The sequence below is a fragment of the Mastigoproctus giganteus genome, chromosome 14, assembly GCF_048544385.1.
Source record: "Mastigoproctus giganteus isolate SK-2022 chromosome 14, ASM4854438v1, whole genome shotgun sequence".
Lineage (NCBI taxonomy): Eukaryota > Metazoa > Arthropoda > Arachnida > Uropygi > Thelyphonidae > Mastigoproctus > Mastigoproctus giganteus.
The window spans coordinates 42589511-42614982 of record NC_143588.1 but is presented as its reverse complement, the minus strand read 5'-3'; the positions used below and the strand labels follow the sequence as shown (position 1 = coordinate 42614982).

The following is a 25472-nucleotide window of genomic DNA, read 5'->3' as shown; positions in this document are numbered from 1 at the left end:
TTCAGACAAAGAAATGAGAGATAGAATCTAATATATAATTAGTGGTTTAATAAATAAATAAACACTGTCTACCAGCATGAAATCTGTGCTGATGATATAGATTAACGTTTAATTCTATCAATATAAAATTTTAATCTGATTGTATAAAATCGGATTAATATATTTTTAAGGTTGGTTGTTTTAGAAAATTATAATTTTATAAATAGATGTAGCTTTACTTTTTTTTGAGACGAAACTGCACTTCTCAAACTACATATACACTGATTGATCACTGAATTGTGACCGCCCCATCTGTAATCAACTATGCCATATAGCTCGCAATACTGCCATGAAAAAACTTACAGGAAGCTCATTGCAGCGGATCTGTGTACAAAACTACAAACATAATGAAGAACGTAATTCAGAAAAGACTTCAAGTGCCCTTGAACTCATAAAAATCTGAAATGAGCGATTTATAGTGTCTTCAAAAGACCTATAGGACTGAGGATATTCCCTTTTGTTCAACAGAATGAATTAATAGTGTAAATGACTATGTCATTTTTCTATGTATGTATAACGTTTTGTAATTTTAATTTTCTTTATATGTATAATATTTTTCAAATTTTCTATGTATGTATGATTTCTGTATCAGAACTATAAAGGATTACGCAAGGTGGTTTTCGTGGTGGGCGTGGATTACGCAAAGTGGAATTTTGTTTCATATTTTGGTGCCCACTAACCGGGCAGGTGGCGGTGGTTGCTTATGGTGGGGCATGTTTTGCTAGGAAGAACTAGGACTCCCTAGTTCTTGTCAGCAAAACAAGCGTATGGACCAATGTTACCCTGGTGAGATATACTGGCCGCTCTTAGGAGACCGTGTGCACCCGGTCACGTTGCATTTTTCCCGGACAGAACGACTTTACATATTTAGTGGAGTCAATGGTCACATATTTAGTGGAGTCAATCCATGGTCCAACACGGTTATTAGGTAGGTGGTCATAACTGAGTGATCACTGGGTGTGTATATATAAATGGTATTTGATATAAACAAAATGAACACAACGACAGAAAAATAAATTCAACACTTTTTAAATGGTAGGTTGATATCATTATTTATATACTGATGGATAAAAGTTAAGGTAAACAAAAAAAAGTTCAGTGAGTTGCAAAAAATAATTGACAAAGATGAATGAAATTTAGTTTGGAAGGACTGTACATTACGTTAACAAAACTGTATGGTGTGTGAACTTAAAGGTAAAGCATCCTGCTTCTGATATATACAAATTACATCATTCATAATTAAAATCAGTATTTGGCAAATGAGATTGTAGACTTAATAGGAAATATGAATAATCCTGACAATCGGATTATTCATACAAAGAGTACAATGTAAATGGCTCGTACATTGTATTCTATTTTGAGAGAATAAATTCTTTTGCTCTGATTATATCATTTCATTCTCATATAGGCCGCCGTAGCCTAGTGGTCAGGCGCGCGGGTGCATAAGTACACGTGCCTTGAGTGACCGGGGTTCAAGCCCGTGACTGCTGAATACGGTGCTGTTTCTTGTATTCTGTCTATCTTGTGAACTCCTCTGATCATTTGGTCGTCCCGGAGTATAAACAGAAAAAATATATTTTTTTTTTTATATCTACTTGTATTTACTTGAATTTTCAGCGGAATTTGCCAGATCTGTTTGGGTATTGCGATTTCTACGTCTTAGAGCGATATCCACGTTTCTAACCAGTGAAAAAGTGTATCTCAATAAACAATAAATTATAAAATTGAACAAAATCAAATACATTACCTGCAAAACACATTTCCGTTATCATCCTCTAAGCAGTCTCCTCTACCATAACACAAAGTACAACTCTTTGTTGCAGCTACAAACAGAAATCAAGAAATCAGTTAAAAAATAGATATTAAAATAATTAATTTAATTCTAAAAAAAATTCAAACAATTTTTGCTCAGAATTCTACAAAAATAGGATATTTTAAGCTTTGGACTGTTTAGTTTTTTTTTTTTTTTTTTCAAGAAAAATAAGTCCACGAGACTTAAGTATACTTTGTAAACTGCGTATATATTTCATAGTCGGTTTAGCTCAAAATGGGATGAAAGTCAATGTTTCAAGGAGCGAGAAACAGGAAGTATTTCCCAAATCAGCTAGCGACAGAAATCGAATACAAGCTTTCCCAAGATGGCGTGGAAGGACAGGGCTGCTGTCTACTGCTCCTGTACAAAATTCGTAAAATTTGTGAATTTTATTGAACTTTTAGAAAATTTATCGATCTTTTTTAAGTATTACAATGTGCTATGATTTTCATAAGGTTATAAGATGAGATTCGTACAGCACTATGAACTTTTCAGGGTTGAAATCTTTTAGGCCAAAGGCCGGTATATGAAATTTTAGACAGCGAAAATTCTGAACTTAATAAATTAAAAGTTCTTTGGAGTTTCCGATAAATAGTACTTTATATCGAAATCGACAGTATCTATTCTTAAAATAAATAATAATTAAGGTAACTAATAATGCTTCTTAAAAACGGTTTATTTCTAAATATATTATTTAAACATCATTAATCTTATGTTATGGCCACCCTAGAACCAACACATTTGCCCATGGATAATAATATGTCCATAAATTGCTTTTGTTATCTAGTTGATTTATCTGTTTATGGAAGAAAAACCAGTTTCCGGGATGGAAACCTTGCTGTCCACGCCTGAGACCGACTAATTCAGTCACAAAGTGAAAAGACTCCATAAAAGTTCTTCGCATCATTGATGGGATTCGAACGCAGGGTTTTCCCACCCGGTGTAGAGAAGACGGTGATTATAACCACCGTGTTGCCTGCAGGGAATTAACCCCTAATACAGCATAGTGTTATTTTCTGTCGAAGGCATATAAAATCCAGGTCAAATAATTACTGAGCAGGCAAACTCAGTATTTAATACTCAAGGTTCCACAAGGTAACAAAGTTACGGCATATGAAGAGTGTGGGACAAAGATTTCAGACCATTTACAACTACAGACAAGTATATAGTTCTTCGAACACTATTTCTCTGAGCTTCATCTTCACATAGCAGTTCAGTATTAATTTCCATTATGCGAATTAACTGAGGGTGTAAGGGAATATATCATGTAAGCTTTAAAGGTCATAGTCTTGCACGCAATGGGGCTGCTGATGAACTTGGATGGCGCCTTTTGCTTTTTAAGGATGTGGCCACTGCATTACTGTCAGATGTATCTAGTTTCCCTGTCAATATAGCGCCAGGATTCACTATTTGAGGCTGATGAAGTTATTGAAATATAACTGCGATTATGATGCCCACTTGATGGAAATGTGCAGTACAACGTGATAAACACGTCTTTGCACGTACTGAGTAACTAATTTTGTATTGAAGAAATCCACTAATTATTGCCGCGTATTCCAAAGAGCAGCGAGTGTCTTCCGATACCTGAAGTTGTGGTTTAATTTAAGACGTTCATCCCAAATGATTCCAAGACTGCGATTCTTGACCTGTTGTTCCATTTTCAGAAATCTGCATGTTATTTTTCATAAATCTCTTTCACCAACAAATTAATTGGTGATGAGAAACAAACTGATGACGCTGTGAAATGAGATAAGTATCCAGGAAGATTCTCACAGTAGAACTGTAATTACGACTTGCTGTTTTTCTGTACCGTGTATGTACAAAAGCCCAGGATTCGAATCCTTCCAAATGGACATTCGAGTTATTAGTCAGGTAATCGGATTACCTTGGCGAGTTACTCAGGTGATCTTGGGCGAGGGTTGCAAGGTTTTTCTCCCAGGAAAATCGTGATTTTCAACCTGAAAAACAGGCAAACTGACAATAGTAAAGTTACTGACATAATATACATCGATGCCTCATAGCCTTGGTATTTCTTTAAAGCAAATAAAAAAACAAAAAAAAAAAAAAACTATTCAAACGCAATTTTCTTTCATTTTACGCAAAAGGTGATCATGTTGGACTGTATCGAAAACCTTGCTGAAATATAAAATTTACTTTGCTTGTATTTCCATTGCAACAGGCCAACACGATTCATTAAATCTCTAAATATTAAACAAACTAATTACAAAAACAGCTGCTGTAAAACTACTATAAGATAAATTCATCATTTATATTAAATATAAATAAACGCTTACCTAAACAAATTCGTCCAGGCTCATTTTTGTTGAATTCTTCGTAGCCCTCATTGCATTCACAAGTATAAGTTCCAGGAAGATTGTGACAAAATGCATTAATAGAACAATCGTTGTATTCATAATTACTACATTCATCGAAATCTGTAAGACAGCGTAAGGTGATTGCAATTAAATAAAGTATTACATCAACATTAAAATATTTATTTACTTCATACTAATGAGTGTATATTCCTGAGCGAAATATAAATTCTATTATCTTATAAAATCTTTCTATTAGACGATTTTCTTTTTTTATAAACAAAATTGAATATATTTAATATACATTTTTATTTTTTTTTTTTTTTCGGAATTTTAAAAAATATTTTCTGTGCTTCTCTAAATACAGTCACCAGGAGGAGCTTCATTACTTTCATTGCGAAATATTGTTGCAGCTATATTCTGCATTTTCCTTGATATATAGAGGTACGGTTTGTAATTTTAGAATAATACATTAACTTTATTTTAAGTTGTCAATCTGAAATAATTCACCGTTATATTCTTTCAATGTTAATTTGAATATGTGTACGTTTGTACATACAGCATTTTGATTGTCTAATGGCATGCGTGAAGTTTAGCATTTTACTTAACAGAAATTTATTTATTTATTCTACCAAATGTCTTTTTTCCTCATACAACGATTTCTAGTTGTGCTTTCGTGATATTATAGATGTTATGTAATTAAAGAATAATGAGATAATTAGTATTTGTGAAAAGATGAAGAAAAATTAAGAATGAATAATGTGCGCCTTGGATGAAGGTAAGTGGGCTATTTTCAATTAGTAAATATGGAGGCTAGATGGTGTGAAATGAAAATATAAAATTAACTGAGAATAGCGCATGCGTAATAGCAGTTTCATAAATAAGTAACGAAACAATAAGGTTTTAATATTGTCATTCATTATCTTATACAGTATAAGATATACACTGCCCTATCATTAATATTTTTGACATATTGACAAAAAACTATATGCATTCACAGCAATATCGGTAATACTTAATGGAATTACAATGTGTAGGACAGTTGGGGGTGGGGGGAAGATGACATAAATAGTTACAGTGCTTTATTATTTATTTATTTATTGATTAACATCAGGTTCACATTTTTCCCCGGACGGCAGAATGTGTCAGGGAGTGAGCATGTCAGAACCATAAGTACATTGAGAGGGCAAGCCCTCCGCAATAGTAAGAGATGGTGTGAATGTATCCGTATAACAATAATACTTTGCAGTAGTACTTAAATAATGACCATTTAATGGATGAAAAAATAAAAAGGTTATTTAAAAACATATACATATATGAGTGCGTACACATCGGCTGTTTTCTACTGAGTAGGTCCTTGAGCATCACTTTGTGCGAAGTTGAAGCACACAATTAGTACTTTGTACTTAGTCCAAGATGCGCGTCCGAATTCACATCGCGCATGAGGAGATGGGCTCGATAGAGAATTATCCGTAAGCTTTGTCTACCATATTCGTTCAACGTCGGCCGGGGTTGGCTGGAGTGGTCGAGCTCGTATGGGAACAACAGGGACTTCAGATAGTGAGGGGTGGCGCACAAAAAATCGATACATAAAATGGCCATATTTCTCCTGTCATAAAATGTAGAAGATTACATGCTGTTAACAGAACAGTTTGAAATAATATGAAATCCCCAGGGCTCACATCTGGTGAGTATGGGCTTAGCAAACCCAGGGTCCTAAGCTGGATATCATCATTCTCTTTCTTGCTTTCTTGGTGATTCCCTTCTACTTCTGACACTCTCTCTCTCTCTCTCTCTCTCTCTCAGGGTAACGCATGATTTTTTTTTTTTTTTTTTTTGGCTGGTGCAGCATAAGCCTCAGGCTTCCTTGCACTATATGACTAATAATAATAATAATAACTCTTTCACTATAAAAATATTATGCACATTCATGCTGTATAAGTATTGGAAGCTAGGTCAGCCCCACTCAAACGAAGATGCTTAGGAGTGAGAAAATATCTCCAAAAGTAAAATTACAGCTGCGAACGATAATTCCACTTAATGAAACATTTTTATGTTGGATATATGGTTTCTTAAATCATATTCCGTTCATTATAACCGCATTGAACATTCTGCATTTTCTACTTTAATATAAATAACTTTCGAATTTGCATAGCCTCGCCCAAAGCAATGCTTGACTCTTTAATATCACATATAATGACGTGTCTTTTGTCATTCGAATTGAACATGCTTATATTCGTTTATTAAAAGAAATTAAATAATCGGGAGGGCTCCTTCACTCAAAAAGTAACAATAGAATGTTGATTTAAGGAACACGTTTTTAAAAAGTTTTTGCGTGATGGCATGTTCGAGGTTATTTTGCAAAATTTAGTTATCCTCTTAACAGGAGTAATGCACTGCTTATTTTAACTACTTAAATAACTTATTTTGATGTGAAAGTAGCTTAGAGTGGAAGGACATAAGTCTAAGGGCACGTTGTGTGTTATCACTGACTCTCCAATAGTTTCTATGGCCTAGGTTAGATTATTTTTGAGGGCAATGAAGATTTAGGTTTATTTTCATGTGTTAGTAAAGAGCTTGAAGAATTTAAGGTAGTCTTTGAGGTTGCTGAGATTCACATTGGTTCGGATATTGATGTTCGTCATCCTTGTTATCCTGGAGTGTCCTTGTTAGTACCTTTACATAATCGGCATATCATAAAATGTTAGTTATATTTTCGATGAAAACGGTACAGTAAAGACAATAAATAATGAGGGTATCTCCGAGGCGATGGTTCCTGAGATAATGCGTTGGTTTGAATTGAGGATTGTGGTTCTCTTAAGGAAAGAGACACTGAGGAATCTTTTTTTTTTCCACAGGTGTCATATTGTTCAAGGAAGTGGGGGGATGTGGATGGTGTCGAAGGTTAGTGTACATAATAGCCATCTCTGCACTGTCTTGAAAAACTTTATTTTGCTGGCTGCTCAAAGATGCCGTTATTTTCTTGAGCAGTTGGCATAAATTAACTTAAATCTGCTTAATAACCACATACCTCTCACACCCTGAGCAAGAGGACTTGCATAGAGTTCACTGTCTCCCACTTTGTAGCTGGAAGCACGGAGGGAACGGACAAGTTCTTGTTCCAGAAAATTCTTGCTGATGTCGTGGCTTACTTGAACAGTGAAGTTGACAATAACACCTTCTTCAGATTGTTGGTCCAGAGTTGGGGGTAGAATACCATTCACTTCAGCGTCTACGAAATTATCACCAACGTTGCTAAACTTGTACGTGTCAGTTATCTGAAATGGTCAAGGAAAATTATAAAAACTTAAATTTTATTTCATACAGACTTTTAACTCTAGACTTACACGGAGATATTGCTACGGCTTGAATTGGCCATAAATTATTTTACTAAAATAATTTTTAAAGGGATGAATTTAGTATATGTTATACAGTGTGTGTGTATGTATATATATATATATTGAAATATGAGAGCATGCTACGAAGTAACGACAATTAACAGGACGAAACTACAAACCAAGTGGTTGGAACGGTTCCGACTATTCAGGTCATTGAACAGCGAATAGCAGACCAGAGACGGACCATCATCTCGAAGAACCTGATAACTCCTGCAATCTTGGAAAAAAATCAAGCAGGATGTCAGCGACCACAAAGAATACGGACATAACCGAAGCGGAACTAGAGGAGTAACAGCAAGTGCAAGAAGTACAAATCAGAGCAGCTGGAGTGGAAACAGACGAAATCGCGATATCCAGATTTAGAAGAAGGGTGGAAGAATACCCCAGCAGAATTCGAGGAAATGGACTCCACAAAGATCCACACCATACCGAAGAAGAGACCCAACAGAATCCTATGACCTGCCACAGACCACCTCAATCGGCAAATAATATCGGATTAACTCAACAACAAAGTAACATAAGATACCATCCACACATCTATTTACAGTGCTGCTGTAGAAGCCCATGATGAACGTAAGAGAAACCAGAGACCAGCAGAAAACAAAACACAAATAAAAGGGACCATTAGCCTGGGAAAGAAGATTACAGCAGAAGACAGAACATCTAAGAGTGAAGATAGGCCAACTGATCCAGTACCAACGGGGTAACAGAAGTAAGAAGCTGATCAGAAAAGTGAAGACCATCCTCAAGAAAGACATCCGGTGAAGAGATTGAAATTATGACAGAGGGAGCGACCTACAAATATCGGGGATGATGCGGGCTCAACAGTTAGAACAATAGGAGATCAAGGCCCACCTGACTGAGAATTACCATCAGAGGCTGAGGAGACTGCTAAAAACAAAGAGGTCGCTGAATGGCGGGAGAGTCAGAGTCATAAACATGTACGCACTAACAGTAGTAAAATACCCCTCATGGATTATAGATTGGACCACCACCGACTTGGAGGTGATTGTGAAATCGAGCAGGATAATGATGACCAAGAGCCGCTAACACCGCATTGAAGTCGGCCATCGAGACTGACCATTGCTCTGAAAGAAGGAGAAGAATGAGGGGTTTGGCAGACCTCATTGAACAATAGAAGAAGGCGATTAAGAACATGAGGGATTATTTACAAAAAAACACAGCGCCAGTCTACCAAGCCATAAAGAAGAAAGACAGACGGAGCATACTCTCAGCTGCAACAAGAAGACCCCACTCACACAGACAGAAGAAACAAAGACAGAAAGATGTGCAAAGAAGGCACTCCATGGCAGACACTGCAGTAACCTCCATCAAGACTTCATAGATAAGATGGCTTCGAACGCATGGCTCTCGTTCGGGGGGGGGCTTCCCCGAGACAGAAGTATTCATATTCTCATCCAAGACCAGGTAATCAACAACAGGAACCACAGGAAATGCATCGATAAGGATTCTGGAGTGACAGATGACATGTGTGGACGATGCCATCTAGCCCCAGAAACAATTCAGCACATCACGGAATGCAATCTGAGTGCACTGAGGCGGAGTACACTCATAGGCACAACCAGATTGCCAGGATAACACATCAGAAGCTAGCGCAAAAATACCATACCAGTTGATCAAAGAAAGTATATCGTATTACAAGTACGAACCCCAGGCCGTAATAGAGACCCCTACTTACAAACTATACTGGGACCTTGCCATAATAACGAACAAGATGAGTCCGCCCAACAGACCAGGCATAACTCTCATTGACAAGAATGAAATGGCTACCTATCTGATCGTCATGGTGGCGTCCAACACCAGCAACTTTCCGAAAACCTACAAGGAAAAAATCAGGAATTACACAGACCTAAATCAGGAAGTCAAAGAAATGTGGTATATGGAACAAGTAAGGACCATCGCGATCGTAGGGTCAACCACCAGCATGGTGGCAAAGAGCCTCTTCCTTGACGAACAGTAATAATAAACGGTCACAACCAACTGCTCCGGGGTTCGAGCCCGTCACCACCAAATACGGAGGATGCGGAAAGGTCAGGGAATGACCACCGCATATTCCGGAGCAATATGGCCTTAGTTGCTAATGCTCCTAAAAACCAAATAACATAACATAACTAACTGCTCCCATGCACATGGTACTAATGTCCGCCACGGTGTGGAAAAAACCTCATAGTAATAAAAAAAGCACAGCCAAATTTTGGGATACTTCTAGAGTTCGATATACATAATTATTTCAGGAACATTAATTGCTTAAAAAAAATCAAATAGTAGAACGCTAATTAGTTTTGAAGACCATGTTTCGTTATGTTCTCCCCAAAGACAAATTCTAAATTTCCTGGGTTTATGTTTTTGTTTCCCATTGCCTTTCGTGCTTGAGTGTACAGTTCTTTAGCAGTGTGCATCCAAGGTAGGTTTCCTCTTTGTGTGTGTGTTAAGGATCTTGAGAATAACTCAGGAGAGAGGCCTCTCCCTCTGTACCTTCGCTTGAGACGGGCTTACTCAAAACGAAGGGATAGAAGCCATGATGTCAAAATTTGTAGACTATGTAGAGATTGGTGTTGTCGATAATGATCAGTACCAAACAGCGAGCCTTCAGGATGACTTAAACAGGTTTCAGGACTGGTCAGAAAAGTGGCAGCTAAGTTTTAATGCAGCAAAATGCAAGGTCTTACATTTGGGTAAAAGCAACACTAAAATAAATTATACACATGGTGGAGTTGAATTAAAAACAGTAGAGGAAGAAAGGAATCTGGGAGTTACGATACGGGCAGATATGAAATTGCCAGAGAGGTCATAATCCCAATTTAAAAGACAATTGTAATACCACATTTGGAATACTGTGTTCAAGTATGGAAATCTTATCACTGAGCTTCTTGAAAGGATCCAAAGACGAGCAACTCGAATGGTGAGGTCGGCAAAAGGGTGACCGTACGAGGAAAGACTCCAATTATATGGACTACAGAGCTTGGCAACCAGGCACCTCAGAGATGACCTGATTGAGGTTTATAAGGCACTGAGAGGATTATCAAAATGAATGAAGGTGGAATTTTCACTGTTGTAAAGAATTCCAGAACTTGGGACATAAATTCAAGTTACAGGGGTTGAAGTATAAATTAGATTGTAGGAATTTTTCTTTTAGCCAGCTAGTCGCTGATTGCTGGAACAAATTGCCTGCGCTGGTAGTTGAGGCAGACATTTAAACAAATTCAAAGGTCAACTGGACAGTTACCTGTATGAGGAGGTGGCTTTTTTTTACTTTTTGCAGTGCAGGAAAAGCCTGTGGCTTTACTCAAACCCGAGTGAAAAAGCCATCAGAAATTTTTTCTGTCTGTGACTAAGCTCGAACCCATATAAGGAGAGACAAGTGACTAAGCCACGATACTGGCACGGAGAAAATGACCGTGTCAGACACTTTGTAGTAAATAGTGTCTCACTTTACTTAATAACATTACAATTTAGGCAATACAGTGATATATTCTATCAATGCAAACCAACTATTTAACTTAAATCAAACGTACTTGGTAAGAAGATGTAGGTAGCGTATTACGGCGTGTTTTATGATTTATGGAGGCTGTACTCTGAGCGCTGTATGTGCTATGCTTTACTTACCCCTTCCTTTGCAATTTTGGAGAAGTGGGTGTATTCAGGAGACAGCCTGTTTGACAGTTCATCGTTATATGACACTTTCGACTTCCCCATTTTCATTACTTTTAATAGCAATACGAAAGTCTTGATTTCTGAAATAAAATTATAAGAAAAGTTTAGCATATCGAAACTGGCATTACATACAGTGCATAAATTATTAAATACCACTTTCTTTCAAAGAGAACAGACTGCATGTTTTATTTAGATTCGTTTCTTCTTCAAACGAATCCTAGGTTAAGTTGTGTGTGTTAAGCACCATAACAACTAAGGCGATAACGTAATGCATGCGTACAACTTCTTAAAGTATTATTTGAGCGCTTATACTGAGTCCTTTATAAATTAATAAATATTCTGTTTGTTTAAAGAAGACTGCATATGGTCAGAAGAGTTCACAAGATAGAGAAAAGAATATTAGTTTATTTCCTGCCTAGAAACAAGACTTTTTTTTCACACCGTGGCTGAGTTATTCGGTCTCAAGCAAAGTTTCTTTTTCTGTACGTTATTCAGGGTTGCCCGCATAAGATGCAAATCGATTCACGTACACATACTTGTACAGACAAAAATATACAAAAATATACTGTTGTTGCTATTGTTATGGAATTTTAGACTCATTGGCTACTTAATATACTGTCTGTGAAATGCGTGTGTTCTGAGGTCGATTTTCTGTTTACCCGAGTTTCCGGGAGAAAAAACCATGCTCTCCTCGCCTGAGACCGACTAACCAGACACACTGTGAAAAAGACTCATAAAAATTCTTCCCATCATCGACGGGATTCGAACTCAGACATATATTAGTGGATTCAATCCGTGCTTGATGGATTCTGCAATGCTTGCTCCAACTCTTCTCCTGCAGTCCGTACAAAAAGAATAAATTGGTGCAAATCGGGATTCTTCTGTAGTCTAATTGCATCGACGAAACGCGACTGGATTCTTTGTTACCAATTTTCAACTGAAACAGTTCATTAATGGATAGGGTGACGGTTGCCGAACTTCCGCTTTCACAATTCTCTGCACACTATTTGAGCAGTCAAAGTCAAAAAATATTTGGATGAACTTATTGAGGCTTTTCCAGCGATTCTCTGAAATGCCTTTCATTTGAGAACAGCTGATCTGGTCAACGAACCGGAGATACCTTAAGGTAGTTTTTTAATATATTTTGAAGCTTAAAAACGAAGGAATGGGATTAATTATTTCATTTAGTTATTCTGATATTCAGTTATTCTCAATATATGCATAATATTCTGCATTTAATCCTTTTATAATGGAGATTTGAGACATTGGAAAATCTGGCTTGATGTGCAACTAAGTTTAGAATGGTAATTTATGATTTTTAGCCTAAAATATGTTATAACTATATTTGTTTACAGCCAGCTAAACGTTATTAGGATTTATCAATTTCTTACCTTTACAGATGATGTCATTTTCTTTCTTTTTGTATCCCGGCCGACATTGGCAGGAATATATACCATTATTTTCTTTACACACTTCGTTACTAGAAAGCAAACATTCTGGATCGCAAGTTGTTTTCTTACGTCCTGGAATTCTAGCAGTGGTTGCTGCTCCACTTACTGTTGGTTCTGTTGCTTTTTTGCTTGAGTCATCATCGTCGTGGGATGAAGTTGGCTGAAACTTTTGACTCACGTCAGGGCTCATTGTCGTGACAGTTGCCGTTTTGCTTATTATAACCTTATCTGGATCCAAACGATCTTTCCCTTTGGCATTAAGGTTATCCGACGGAATGGACGTATCGGAGGTACTGTCTGCTGATTCGGGACGTTTTGCTGGCTGTTCCGTGCCCGCACTTAGGACGCTGGAGTCAGAAACGGTTTCTGTTGAGCTAGAAATCATCGTTCGTATTGCTTGAGTGGGTATCACAAGGGTCCGTGTCACTGTTGATGGAATGGAATTAAAAATTAACGTAGTAGTCGTCACCGTTGTCGTAGTTTCTGACGGAATGATAGTGGTGTGAGCCTGAACTGTTTCCGATGGTTCCGGAAGAATTCCAAGAATAGTTCTGGTTCCAATAATAGTGGACACGAATGTCCTTGGGGGAATCGTGGTGGTGTATACTGAGGGAACGGTGATGCTCGTATCTCTCGTGAAATATACTCTGGAAGTTGTTAAAGCCAGTGTACGTGTAATACTTTCAATACTTGTGACATATCTAGTCGTTACAGCTGGAAGGACTGGGTCTTTTCCTGCACCGCCAATTGGAAAGAAGATGGTTGTAGCTCCTGTTGTTGTCCTACTGATAATCGTTTTTCCATCAGTACTATATGTAGTGTAAGCAGCAGACGGCGTTTGTGATCGTCCAGTAAAAGCTCTTCCTGTAAGGGTCGCACTATTATCCGGTTTTGTAATATCTTCCGTAATGGAATGTCTGTAATCCGAAGAATTTTTGTCGCTTGTAACTGTCGTATCAAGAATACTCTCAGTACTAGAGGAGATTTCTGGTTGTAAACCAGAAGTTGATTCTTCCAATACAGGAATGTCCCCTCGTAATCGGCTTGTAGTTGAACTTGATGTAACTGATGGTGGGTTAATGAGGTCAAAAAAGATAGTTTTAATGCCAGTAATTACAGAGGTTCCAATGCTAGCTTCAATTCCTGGAGTAGACGATTCTTCGATAATGTCTTCAGGCACAAATTCAGCACTACTCTGAACTTCGAAAGGTTCTCCGCTCTGCGATGGACTTGTTTCTTTCGTAGTTTCTGTTGGTAAGATGAATATTGTTTTAGCTCCAGTAATAACATCCGTTTTAATGGAGGCATCAGTTTCTGTTTTCTCTGTAGGTCCTTTTGTTGTTGCATTTATAATTTCTGTAGTGTCAGTATCTGCTAATAATGACTTCGTTTCGTATGTGGGAGAGGTAGTAAGAATGTCTTGGGGATAGATACTTTCTTCGTCGATAAATGAACTAATGATGTCTGAAGATTCAGTTATCGATGATGTTATAGTAGATTTCTTTTGTGTTGCTGGGATGAAGATAGGCATGAGGGTATCACTTGAGGTGGCTTTTATGGAAGTAGTAAGAGAAGGCAAGAGAATAGATGGGATGTATAATGGCTTTTCTAATATGACCGAAGGTTTGGATGATGGAGAACTTGCTTCTGTTTCCTTAGGTAACAAAATGGAAGGAGATACATAGAATGAACCTTCTTCTTCTTCTTCTTCCTTTTCGCTTGTGGACTCCTCTTCTGGTAGCGTCGTAGGACGTTCTGTGGTTTCTTTGGATGATTCTTCAGTTAAATTCTTCGATTTTTTACCCGTTATTATATTAACAATGTCCTTAAGGGCCAATCCGAAGTCTCCTCCAAAAGCTGTATTACCGCCTAATAAGTCTGTAAGTTCGATTACTGTAGCAGGTTTGATTTCTGAGGAAGTGTCACTGTCCTCTTGGCTTACAGGTGTTATCACTGATGCACTTGGGCTGACATGAAGTGACGGAATGAAGACTGCGGATCTGCTGACATCCTCTGTCGAAGACTTAGGAGATGAAATTTGTACAGAAGATTCTATCTGTGGTTCTGTCGTCTCTGAAGTTGTGATTTCACTTTGTGCAGTAGGGAGAAGAACGTCTGTAAAGAAAATTACTGTTGACCCATCTGCAACGCTAGTTGATGTTCCGCTGAGAATGTTTGGAGCACCAGTGTCACTTATACGTCTTCCTTCGGGGCCGATACTCTCATCAGTAGCAGATACACTGGAAGTCTTTTCAACCAGTACACTAGCAGTCGTTTCAACAGATATGGATACTGATGTCGATTCTTTGGGCGTGATGGCTGTCTCAAGAGTTTCGGATGAAATGTATGGTGTACTATCTGAAGTTGTCTCTGTAGATTCCGGCAAAATTTCTTGTGTTTCAGATGTTTCTGGTGGAACATACGTTGTGCTGACTGAAGTTGTCTCTGTGGATTCTTCTGGTAAAGTGAACCTTGTCTGAAGTGTTTCTGATGGAATGTATATCGTACGATCTGAAGTTGTCTCAGCTGCAGAATCCACTGACGTTCCAACACTACTTCCTAGTATTACAACGACACCGGTATCAATAATTGTACTATCAACATCTTCTAGAGAAGTTGTAGGTATGCTGCTTGGGACTTCACTTATGTCTGTTCTAATGCTACTGTCAATGTGTACAGCTGTGGCTATTGATGTTCCTACTTGTACTATAGATGGTTCTTCTGTACTTGTCTGAGTCGCAACAGATGTTTCAATGGCACTTGATACGATTGTTATAACTTCAATAATTTCATCTGTTTTGGTATCCTTTGTGCTTTCTTGACTTGATCGACTAGAAACACCAATGATTGTTTCTCCTGGGAAGGAAGTTTCGAGAATTGATATTTGGGGTGTTGATGTTGAAGCAGTTGGTTCTATAGTCACATACTGAGTAATCACACTTTCACTTGACGTGATCACAGGATGTGTTCCACTGTAGTAAGTGGTATAGAGCGTGAATGTAGTCAGGAAAGTAAGAACGGAATCGCTTGATTTCGTTGTTTGGAGTGGTTTCTCGGTGGATCCTGGAGTGATGGTAGCCGTAATCACCTCTGGTACCACTTGTTCACTTGAAATCACAATCGTTTCGTCGCCACTGAACAATGTTGTGTAGAACGTTAGAGTGGTATATTCTGTAGTTGTGAGGAATATTAAGGAAGGTACCGGTGTAGGAAGCACCGTTGGCGTAGTGCTTGTCTGACGACCAGAGAGCAAAGATGAAGGAACGAATAGTGTGATGAATGATGTTGCTATTTCTTCATGGCTGGCAATTATGGTACTTGTGTCACTGAAAAATGTGGTATAATAAGTAAGTGTTGTAAGCAGTGTGCGTATAGAAGGTACAAGTTCTGGAAGATAACTTGGCACTGTCGTGGTCGTTTCTACTTCTTCGATTTCAGTGGTGGTCTCAGTCATCAGCAGAGTCGTTGTTTCTGCAGTAGTAGTAGGTATGATGGCGATGGTTGAAGTAAGGATAATTTCTTCTGTGGTTGAGGTCGATGGAATGGCACTTTCATCTACTGTTTCAGTTACTATACTAGATACTACCTCTTCTATTGAGGAGAGGACAGTCTGATCACCACTGAAAAGGGTAAGATAATGAGTCTGGGTGCTATAATAGGTATGGGTCGTGTAAAATGGAATCGTTGGAGTAAGCACTGCTTGTGAAGAGGTCGGAATAACAGAAGTCTCCGAAGACTGCAAATCTGTTGCTGGTATGGTAAGCGTTACGATATTAGACACTACTTCGTCAATTGTAGAAACAACAGTATCACTACCTTGGAACAGAGTAACAAAATTAGTATAAGTCGTATAGAAGGTCTGAGTGACTTCAACGAATGATATTTCAGGAGGTGTCGGTGGCAAGGACGATTGTATAAATATGATAGAAGAAGTTGGTGGAGGTGGTGGTAGAGTAGCAGGAGAAGGTGATGGAGATATCGTCCTTGTAATTGTATATGTCTCAGTAAAAGTAAAAATATCACTTTTAACTTCTTCGATTGGAGTTACAAAAGAACTTGTATCCGAAAATAATGTAGCATAGATAGTGACAGTGCTGTAGGAGGTACTCGTGACAATGTGTTCACTAATATCAAGAATAACCTGCGGCTCTTCTGGCAGTACTTCAACTGGTGGAAGGCTTTGTAGCATAGTCACTTCAGGTGTTGGAGTAACTGTTTGGGTGACCGGTACGGTCACTATATTTGATACTACTTGCTCAGAAGCTGATATGAAGGATTCTGTTCCAGAAAAGAAGGTTGTAAAGAACGTATAAGTCGTAAACATAGTTTTTGTATCATAAACAATGGTGTAAGGACTCTCTTCTGGTTCACTGCTGATTTCACTTGGAGAGAATATAATCGTACTCTCGAAAATGAAACTTGGGGAAACAGTTTGTATCCGTGGAGCTTCAACATCAGTAGTAGAGGTGGTGCTGGTAGTGGCAGTGAAGAAGGTAGTGGGAGTAAAGGAACTACTAGCAACAGGAACACCTAAAAGAAAGAAAAATACGCACCTTAGTAATGATATTTTAGAACATGTGGTGGATGTATCATCCACCACATTCTAGTGGTGGATGTATCATCCACCACATTCTAGTGGTGGATGATACATTCTTCCCAACGTAGGGAACCACTAGAGAGCCCTGCTGCCAAGTGGCCAGAGAAACAACAGAACCCAACACAATACTTTACATATACAACATTCCACACACACTTGTGACATTTACAGTGTTCTGTATGCTTCACAAGAGTACTAATGGCGCAATTGTAAGAAACCACTGATGGCGCCTTACCCTAAATATTATGCTGCTGTGTTCTAAGACTAGTTTTGAGAAGGTACTCTCTTGTTCTCGGATTCTAAACTATTGTCATTTATTAGATAACATAAAAATTAAATAACAGAGTATAGGATACCCAACCGCACTAATGGATGGTTAAATGTGCAAGGCGGATAGTAAAATCCTACAGGAGATTACCTGTCAGATATCCGTGTAATGATCTATTCAGATTGCTGGCTTGATGCAGGACTGAAGCATCTGCCATTTCAGTTTGCGAATGATTGGGATAAATGCAAATTATCGCAAAGCTGTTTGTGAAATAGAAGAAAGCAGCCTTTAAGCTCTTGATTGCCCAGAACTCGCAGTCTAATAATGGACGAAGAATGGAACAGCGAGACGAAGATCAATTAGTGGAAAAGCTATGATTAACAGAGGCACAATATAGCTGCTTTCACTAACGACAATTCAAGAAGAATCTTTGAACGCATTATGCTGGATTTAACTACGGAACTGCAATTTATTATCTAGCAGTATTAATCCAAAGAATATAAATTGAGAAAGAGGATCCAAAAGGACCCATGATTTATTGTAAATAAAACCCGATAGAGCCCTTGGGCGAGGAGCCATGGTTCGACCAAAGCAACACTCTCCCTTGGAGGGCGAGTGTTGCATTGGTCTTTCCCTTTTCTTTCTTCGTCTTGCTTAATTAATTTATTTTTGTTTTATATAGGGTTAGTTAGGTCCATGGGAACAGACTAGCACCTTGCCTTACCTATAATCCGATTAACAGCATTAATTCATTTGCTGTATTTGTTTTGTGGTTTACGTTTTCCTAAGCTTAATTTGCTAATGATATAACCACGTTTTCGTTGCCCATAATAAAATACGTGACTCCCACATTATGATTCATCTAGACCCGTTAAATGGTTCATATCAATATCAGGCAGTTTTGAAAACCTTGATCCACAATTCGTTCAGGTTTCATGAATGCCGTTGTGTTGTTGCTTTCCGTTCAAAATAGTCCCGTCGTTCTCCACAGGATTTAAATCTGGTGACTTGACTGGCTAGCTTAAGTCCCCCACCATTCCCTAGTGATGCTAGTGCCAGTTTAAAATAGTAGAGGCCGTATGAAGTCGACAGTGGTTATCCTGGAATATAGGTGTATCTAAATCAGATGTCCCTCAGATATTCAGAAAAGACACAACTTGATCTAGAATATTTGTATAGCAGTATCAGTCATTTTGTTTGGTGTTTCATGGGGACCCACTTCATAAGAATTAAAACATCTCCAAAGCATCATTGATCCACCACCAGCTTGTACGGTATTTGCACACGGTATGGGTGAAACGCTTTCCAATTATTAACGGTAGAGTTATTTTGCCATTTAGCTCATATCAGTAGGGTTTTTATGCACAACTGTTAATATTGATCTTTTTCAGGGGATCCTGTTCCATTTATCCATGTTATGCAATTCTCTTCGCATTGTTCCCTCAGAAATCGCCTGATGAGGTCCTTGGTTAATTGTTTTTCCAATAGTTCTTTTTTTTTGTTTTTCGTTTACTAGATATGATATTTTTTGCCGCTCACGATTACTCAGCCCAGACTTTCGACCACCAAAGACGTCGACGAGTGGTCTATATATCTGCAAGAGTGGAAGATCTGTAGGTTTTGTCCTTGCACAGTTTCATGAAGTCTGTGGATAACCTATTAAATATTTCGATGGAGTTAAATGGAAACATATTGTCCAGGGAGGACATATTGTTTTGCAGCTTAGATCTGTATTAGGGTACGTTGGTCTGGTATCTGTTTGATCTGACGGTCTGGCGATGATATCCTAGATATCAGGTGAGTTCAGTTTTCCAGACAGAAGCTGAGCGAAGATAACAAGGTTCCTAGAAATGATATGATACCTCCAAGGAAGCATATTTAGATTGGTATCTCTCTTCTTGGTGATAGAAAGTTGTGCGGTTTTTTCTTTGTTAATGGAGAACTCAATTGCATGGAGGTAATTTTCCAGTTCATGTAACTGACGGTTGGAGCTCACGGTGGTAGACTGGAGAAACCGGCGCATTTTATAACAATAACAAACTTTAAATAATCGGCGTAAGTGGTAAAGTTAGCATGATTTGCGAGGAAGGGTTCTAAAGATGCGGCGCAGAGAGAACACAACCCTCTTGGAGGAGCCCTTTGGAGCAGAGAATTAGGTGATGATATTTCTGATTTCGGATGCTTAGGGTCCTGGACTGTAGGAGCTTCTTAAGAATAACTGAAAGGTTGCCAGAGATTTTGAAGTAATTGCATAGCATGGCACATAATGCAGGGATGGACAGATTGTCGAAAGTCGCTTCAATGTCGAGGAACATAATATCAAGTTGCTCTTTGTTGCTTAAGGTATGTTCTATTCTGAAAAGTGTGTTTATGAGGTTAGTGTTGGTGGATTGTCCAGGTAGTATACTATGGAGAATTGTGGCCAAATATATAATGGTTGAGAGTAGGGAGTGTGGCTTTTTCCGTGTTTTTGAGGAAGGTGCATCCTACAGCAATTGATCTGTAATCGTTCGGCAATTTTGGGTTAGATTTTTTGGGACGGGAGAAACATATGTGTTCCCAATGGTAGATAAGCTCCTGTTTCAAGGATGGAGTTGTATTCATCAATCAGGAGGTCGATGATATATGCACCACATAATTTAATAATAAAAACAGGGAATCCTTCAGGGCCAGTGGTGGACTTATTGGAAAGACTGTTGATGACCTCAATATGGCATTCCTTTTAAATGGCTGTTTTATCCAGTGATGTTTGGTTTGGCGGTGGATTAACCCGAATAAAGGGGATGAAGCAAGCAGGGGCTTAATTTCGAGCGACTTAGTCCACGCGAAGAAGACATCAGTCGTCATGGGGGACTATTGGTTCTTGTTGGTGTAGTTTCTTTTCACAAGCTCCATTCTGTGCTATTCTCAGTACACTTAGGAAACATCCCCGATGTTTTTTAAAAAGCTGGCAGTGAGCTAGATCTCGTGTCCTTTGCCATTTCTAGTATAGTTTCTGTTTCATGATGAAGGCACGTTTCGCGTCGCTGGTGAACCAGTTCTTAGCCTGGAAGACAGGCAGACTGTTTGGAAGTGCTGTAAGCAAACAATCGTTAATTCTATCTGTATATTCTAGAAATATTTGCCTCTACTGCTTCGTTTTCCTGGCCGATTATAACCTTTGACATTTTTGCGCCATAAAAAAAATAAAAATAATAAACCAAACGAAATCTGCTGCTTCACGCTAGACAGCGTCTTAGTATATTATTTTTACTACAGTTTTCTATATTTTCCATTCTTATACTTTTGTATATATAAATACATGCTTCACATTTTATGCTACATATATTATATTCTTTCTTTATAGTCATATCCACTTTTAGAATTATTATATGATCTCTGAGTCAATACGAAGAACTTACCTTCATCGGTAGCATCGAATGGTAATGTGCCATAGAACGACGTCTGTGATACACCCTCAGGATCGGAGAAGATCACTTTGGTTCCAGCAATTCCTCCTCCAACTGGCGGATAGATAACTGAAGTTGTTCTACCACCATCATAATCTTCAAAAAAAGGGTAATTTTTTAAGAATAATATAATGGTATATGTATATTATGAAATTAATGAATAACTTGCATTTATTCTGAAAATGTGATAAGATTAGGAACGGGAATCAATCAAAATAGAGTGATTATTATTTTTGAATTATCATATATACACTACCCGACAAAATTAACAGAACACGGAGAGAACGTGGTGTGACTTGGCATGACATAAGTATGATTGCCTCCAATGGCTAAACAGGCCTGACAACGGTGAATTGTGCTCAATATAAGGGTGTCTATAAGATTCTATGGCAACAAATCCCATTCTTCTACCAGCTCACCGAGCGTTGGCTTTCGGCGCGCAATGCGACGCCCAAGTTCGTCCCACACAAGTTCGATCGGATTTAAGTCTAAGGATCGTGCTGGCCACGGCAATCGTTAGATATCATCGTTTCAAAATATTCTCCACCACTTGAGCTCTGTGTACAGTGGCGTTGTTGTGCATGAAAAGAAAATCTGGGCCAACCGCATCCCTAAAAATTTGCACATAGAGTTCGAGAATCTGTTCTCGTTAAGCTAACATCCCATCTCTACCTACGACTGCCCAACTTCAAGTCGTTTAACGGCCTGCCATCTCAAAGAATCATCTAAACGATGAAACGGGAATAAAGTGATTTGGTCACAACCCTTGTTTTTATAGGCATGAATAATTTGCATAATTTGATAGGAGTACCTTTGTGCAGTTACGATACCCCTATCAAAAACATATAGAGGGGTGTGGCCGTTGATCATTATTCCGCCCCACATGAGAACAACGCCTCCACCCTTTCTTTGATGTTGGAAGGATGGTACCGCATTTCTCGTTGTCTCCAGATGAAATAATGTCTAGAATCTGTTTGTGCCGACCGGGCCAGTCACGTGGGTAAAGTGCTTACCTGGCAACCCAAAGGTCGCGGGTTCGAATTCCGCCTCGGGCTTGGGTCACAGTATAATGCAAAAACTTTGGGAGGTGCATTGTGGCCACAGAAGCCGATGCGCCAACAACTGACAACAATCCTATCCTTCCTTCTAGAATCTGTTTGTAGACTAAAACCGGACTCATCTGAGAACAGAACTGTACATCATTTGTCATGGCTCAAAGTTGCATGTTCATGGCACCAGTTTCGACAAGCACTGCGGTGGTTTGGGGTTAATGGGATACAAACCATTGACTTTCCTGAGTAGAGTCCACTTGAATTGAGCCTGCTTAATACAGTCCTGTTGGTAATGTTTTCACCTATTGCTGTGGCAGCCTCAAGAGACAATTGATGACAGGACATCATTGGGTTCCGTCTTGCTGTTAGAGCCAGATAGTGGGCTGTTCTGGTTGACGTAGTCCTCGGGTGACCTTGGCCATCTCCTCTTGTAATGGTTCCTGTCTCCCGAAACTGCCTCCATAGTGCCGAGACGACACTGCGTGACACATTAAGCCAACATCCCACCTCTGCCTACGACTGCCCGGCTTCAAGTCGTTTAACGGCCTGCTATCTCAAAGAATCATCTAAACAATGAAATGGGAATGAAGTGATTTGGCCACAACCCTTGTTTTTATAGACATGAATAATTTTCATAATGTGCGCCTCTGTAAGGTGGTAAAAGATAAAAAAGTAACTAAAACTGACTGTATTAGAATTAAATGCAGTTACAAATAAATTAATGCACAAAAATATACCTTTCCTTTCTTAACTGATATATTCTATTTTTCTAAACTGACTAATATCACATAGACCATATCAGTACATGTGCTTGCATAATATGATTCATGGAAAAGGAGTGGGGAAAGAGAGAGAAAAGGCAGATTTCGAGAAATCTGCTATGGGTGTTTATTATTGTTAAGGATGGGTAACCAGATTAAACTCTCCTGGGACACTGTAATAATTGATCATGCTCGTGACTTCCATTTCCAAAATGGCTTCAATATTCCAGTCCTTGGAACCGAGAGAAAGAGAGGGGTGGAGCAAATTACGGTGCATACACAATGATAGACATCTACGTGTTCAGTGAATGGCCAATTGAATATCAGATACGCCAAGATGCCTTGCTGAAATCTCCACATTTTTGTATAGCTTTTAAGATGTTGAAATAATGAGTTAGAGATTGTCATTCCAGAGACTAGATTCATACTTAAAGTCAAGAAAGTCATATCTTTGTGAGATATGATTTTCTTGACTTTGCCGTCGAAGAAAACTTGTATGTTATTTCTGATTTTATTCTTGGTGAAGGTTATTTGTGCAGACTCTAGAAAATATAGGATTTAAGTACTGTGTACGTTTCAGTGACTTTTGAGGTACAGAGAAAAGCTTTAGATTATCATAAGAAGGGAAATCGGAATGAGAACAGAAGAATGATTTCATTGCTGCCGCAAGGGAATGGTGGATGGAACTCTATCGTGAGGCATACCGCTAATAAAGGAGAGCTTGGAATGAACTTCGTCTGGTGTGAGGGTCGGGTGTTGGATTTGCAGGCTAGCTTTGAGGATACAAAGGAGGCCATTCTTGATTTTTTAGTAGCGCTCCAGAGTGTGGAGAAGAGCAGAGATTGCAGTCCGTTTATTCTGTAATACGTTGACTTTATATCGAGAAATGTGATGTCTGATTGGTTGCTCGCATTTGGAGACCAATAGGAGATCGGCCAACTTCATCAGTTTAATTAAAATTTGACGTTTGAAACACGCAAACTCTGTCTTTCTCGCCCTCGCGAGTAGCACAGTTGGTAGGATTGCCATCCTCCCCACACCGGGTGGAAAAGACCTGAGTTCGAATCCTGTCGAGGACGGAAGGAATTTTTATGGATCTTTTTCACAATGTATCTGAGTTAGTCGGTCTCAGGCGAGGGTGGAATTGGTTTTTTCTCCCGGAAAGAGGATTTTTTCGTCCAGCAAACAAAAAATCGACTTCAGAACACATGCAATTTAAATGGTCGCCGATGCTTCTAAAACCCAATAACAACAACAATAATTCTCTCTCTATTGGACTAAAACACTACTTACTGGCTATCACAATATGTGTTGTTGGTCCTCCGAAACCAAATTCAACGCTTGTGGATGGTGGCTGAACAGGTATTATCAGCTGTGGCGTTGGTAAGATGACTGGTCTGCTCACTGTTGTGTATGCTACTGAGTCTGGAAGTCCTATATGATAAACAAACACATTATTTATTTATAAAAAATTCACAGACAGGTAGAGTATAATTCTATTAATTTGAAAGATAATCCATGGTAATACATTGTTAAACTATGACTGAGTTGCATAATCACAGGAAGGTAATATTTGCGGCCCTTCTTATGTAAACCGTCGAGTACTGTGTCTAACACCTTTGGTGGAATGGAAAGCGTGTTAACGGCTGTTGTAATTATACTTAGGGGTAGGAGATAATTAAATTGCAAAATAGTGTATTCTCATATTTATGGAATAAACGTTTGAAAAATTGCATTGAAATTCACCTTATTATCATAAATCGAACTCGTATTTTATGAATAATAATAGTAATAAATACTTTACTAATAAATAAACAACTAATAAATATTCGTGATACACTGGAATCCAAATAAACAGCTAAAAGATTTTTTTTTCTTTCTTGACACTTGACTTATGTACAAGATATATACGAGGATGGTTCAAATTAAATAATAAAAGTTAAATAAAAGAATTCCATGTTAAAGACTATTTTTAAACTTAGTGTCCTTCTCTTGTAATAGGCGTCAGACAGAGACTCGTGTAGCCCTCCCCTGAGGTCGAATTATTCGGCCGTTGGTGAGAAACAAGTTCACAAAAGTTATTGTCTCCACAGGATTCGAACCTAGGCCTTTTCCACACGACTCGTAACGACAGGGAAATCCGTCAGCAGTGCGTCATACTGTAATAAGCTAACGAGCATCTGAATCTTGTATCTCCCAGACATTGATGTTTAATCTCAAAGGTGGTGGCTTCATTAAGGCATTGTCGACAACACCCGTCCACAAAGTACTCGCGCAAGTTAGCGCTAATGAGGATCCGCGTTTTGAAGTAATAAAACATCCTCTTTATTTCTTTGACTTGGTTCCATGTCATTATCATCTCTTTTGGACCATACTGATGACGAGTTCCAAATATTGGTGCATGAAGGAGTCAATAAACAGGAAGGACTCAATACCCAGAGAAGAATTAAATTCTTCCCCGGGTATTCAGACATTAGTTTCGTGATCCATCAGTATTGTGAGCGATGGATATTGTACTGAAAATTAATGAAATTTCTTACCACAGATTTGAATAATGAATTGCTCCTTTAGCCTGTTTGCATTTGAACCACCCTGTATCGTCATTAGAATCGTCAGTAGTTTATTTCTCCAATTTATCATAAATTAAATTATTAATA

The 25472-nt window shown here is 38.5% G+C and overlaps 1 protein-coding gene across 1 annotated transcript in view; it reads right to left on the bottom strand.

The window, feature by feature from the left end:
- LOC150075085 (uncharacterized) overlaps positions 1-25472 on the bottom strand; it is a 157183-nt gene that overhangs the window by 6008 nt on the left and 125703 nt on the right. Inside the window, exons 7-13 of the mRNA XM_090389179.1 lie at positions 24109-24249; positions 20955-21098; positions 12629-17218; positions 11190-11317; positions 7196-7442; positions 4147-4287; positions 1787-1862 (exon numbers count right to left, since the gene is read on the bottom strand). Of these exons, the coding sequence (XP_090245305.1) occupies positions 1787-1862; positions 4147-4287; positions 7196-7442; positions 11190-11317; positions 12629-17218; positions 20955-21098; positions 24109-24249 (5467 nt within the window). The remainder of the gene's footprint in view (positions 1-1786; positions 1863-4146; positions 4288-7195; positions 7443-11189; positions 11318-12628; positions 17219-20954; positions 21099-24108; positions 24250-25472) is intronic.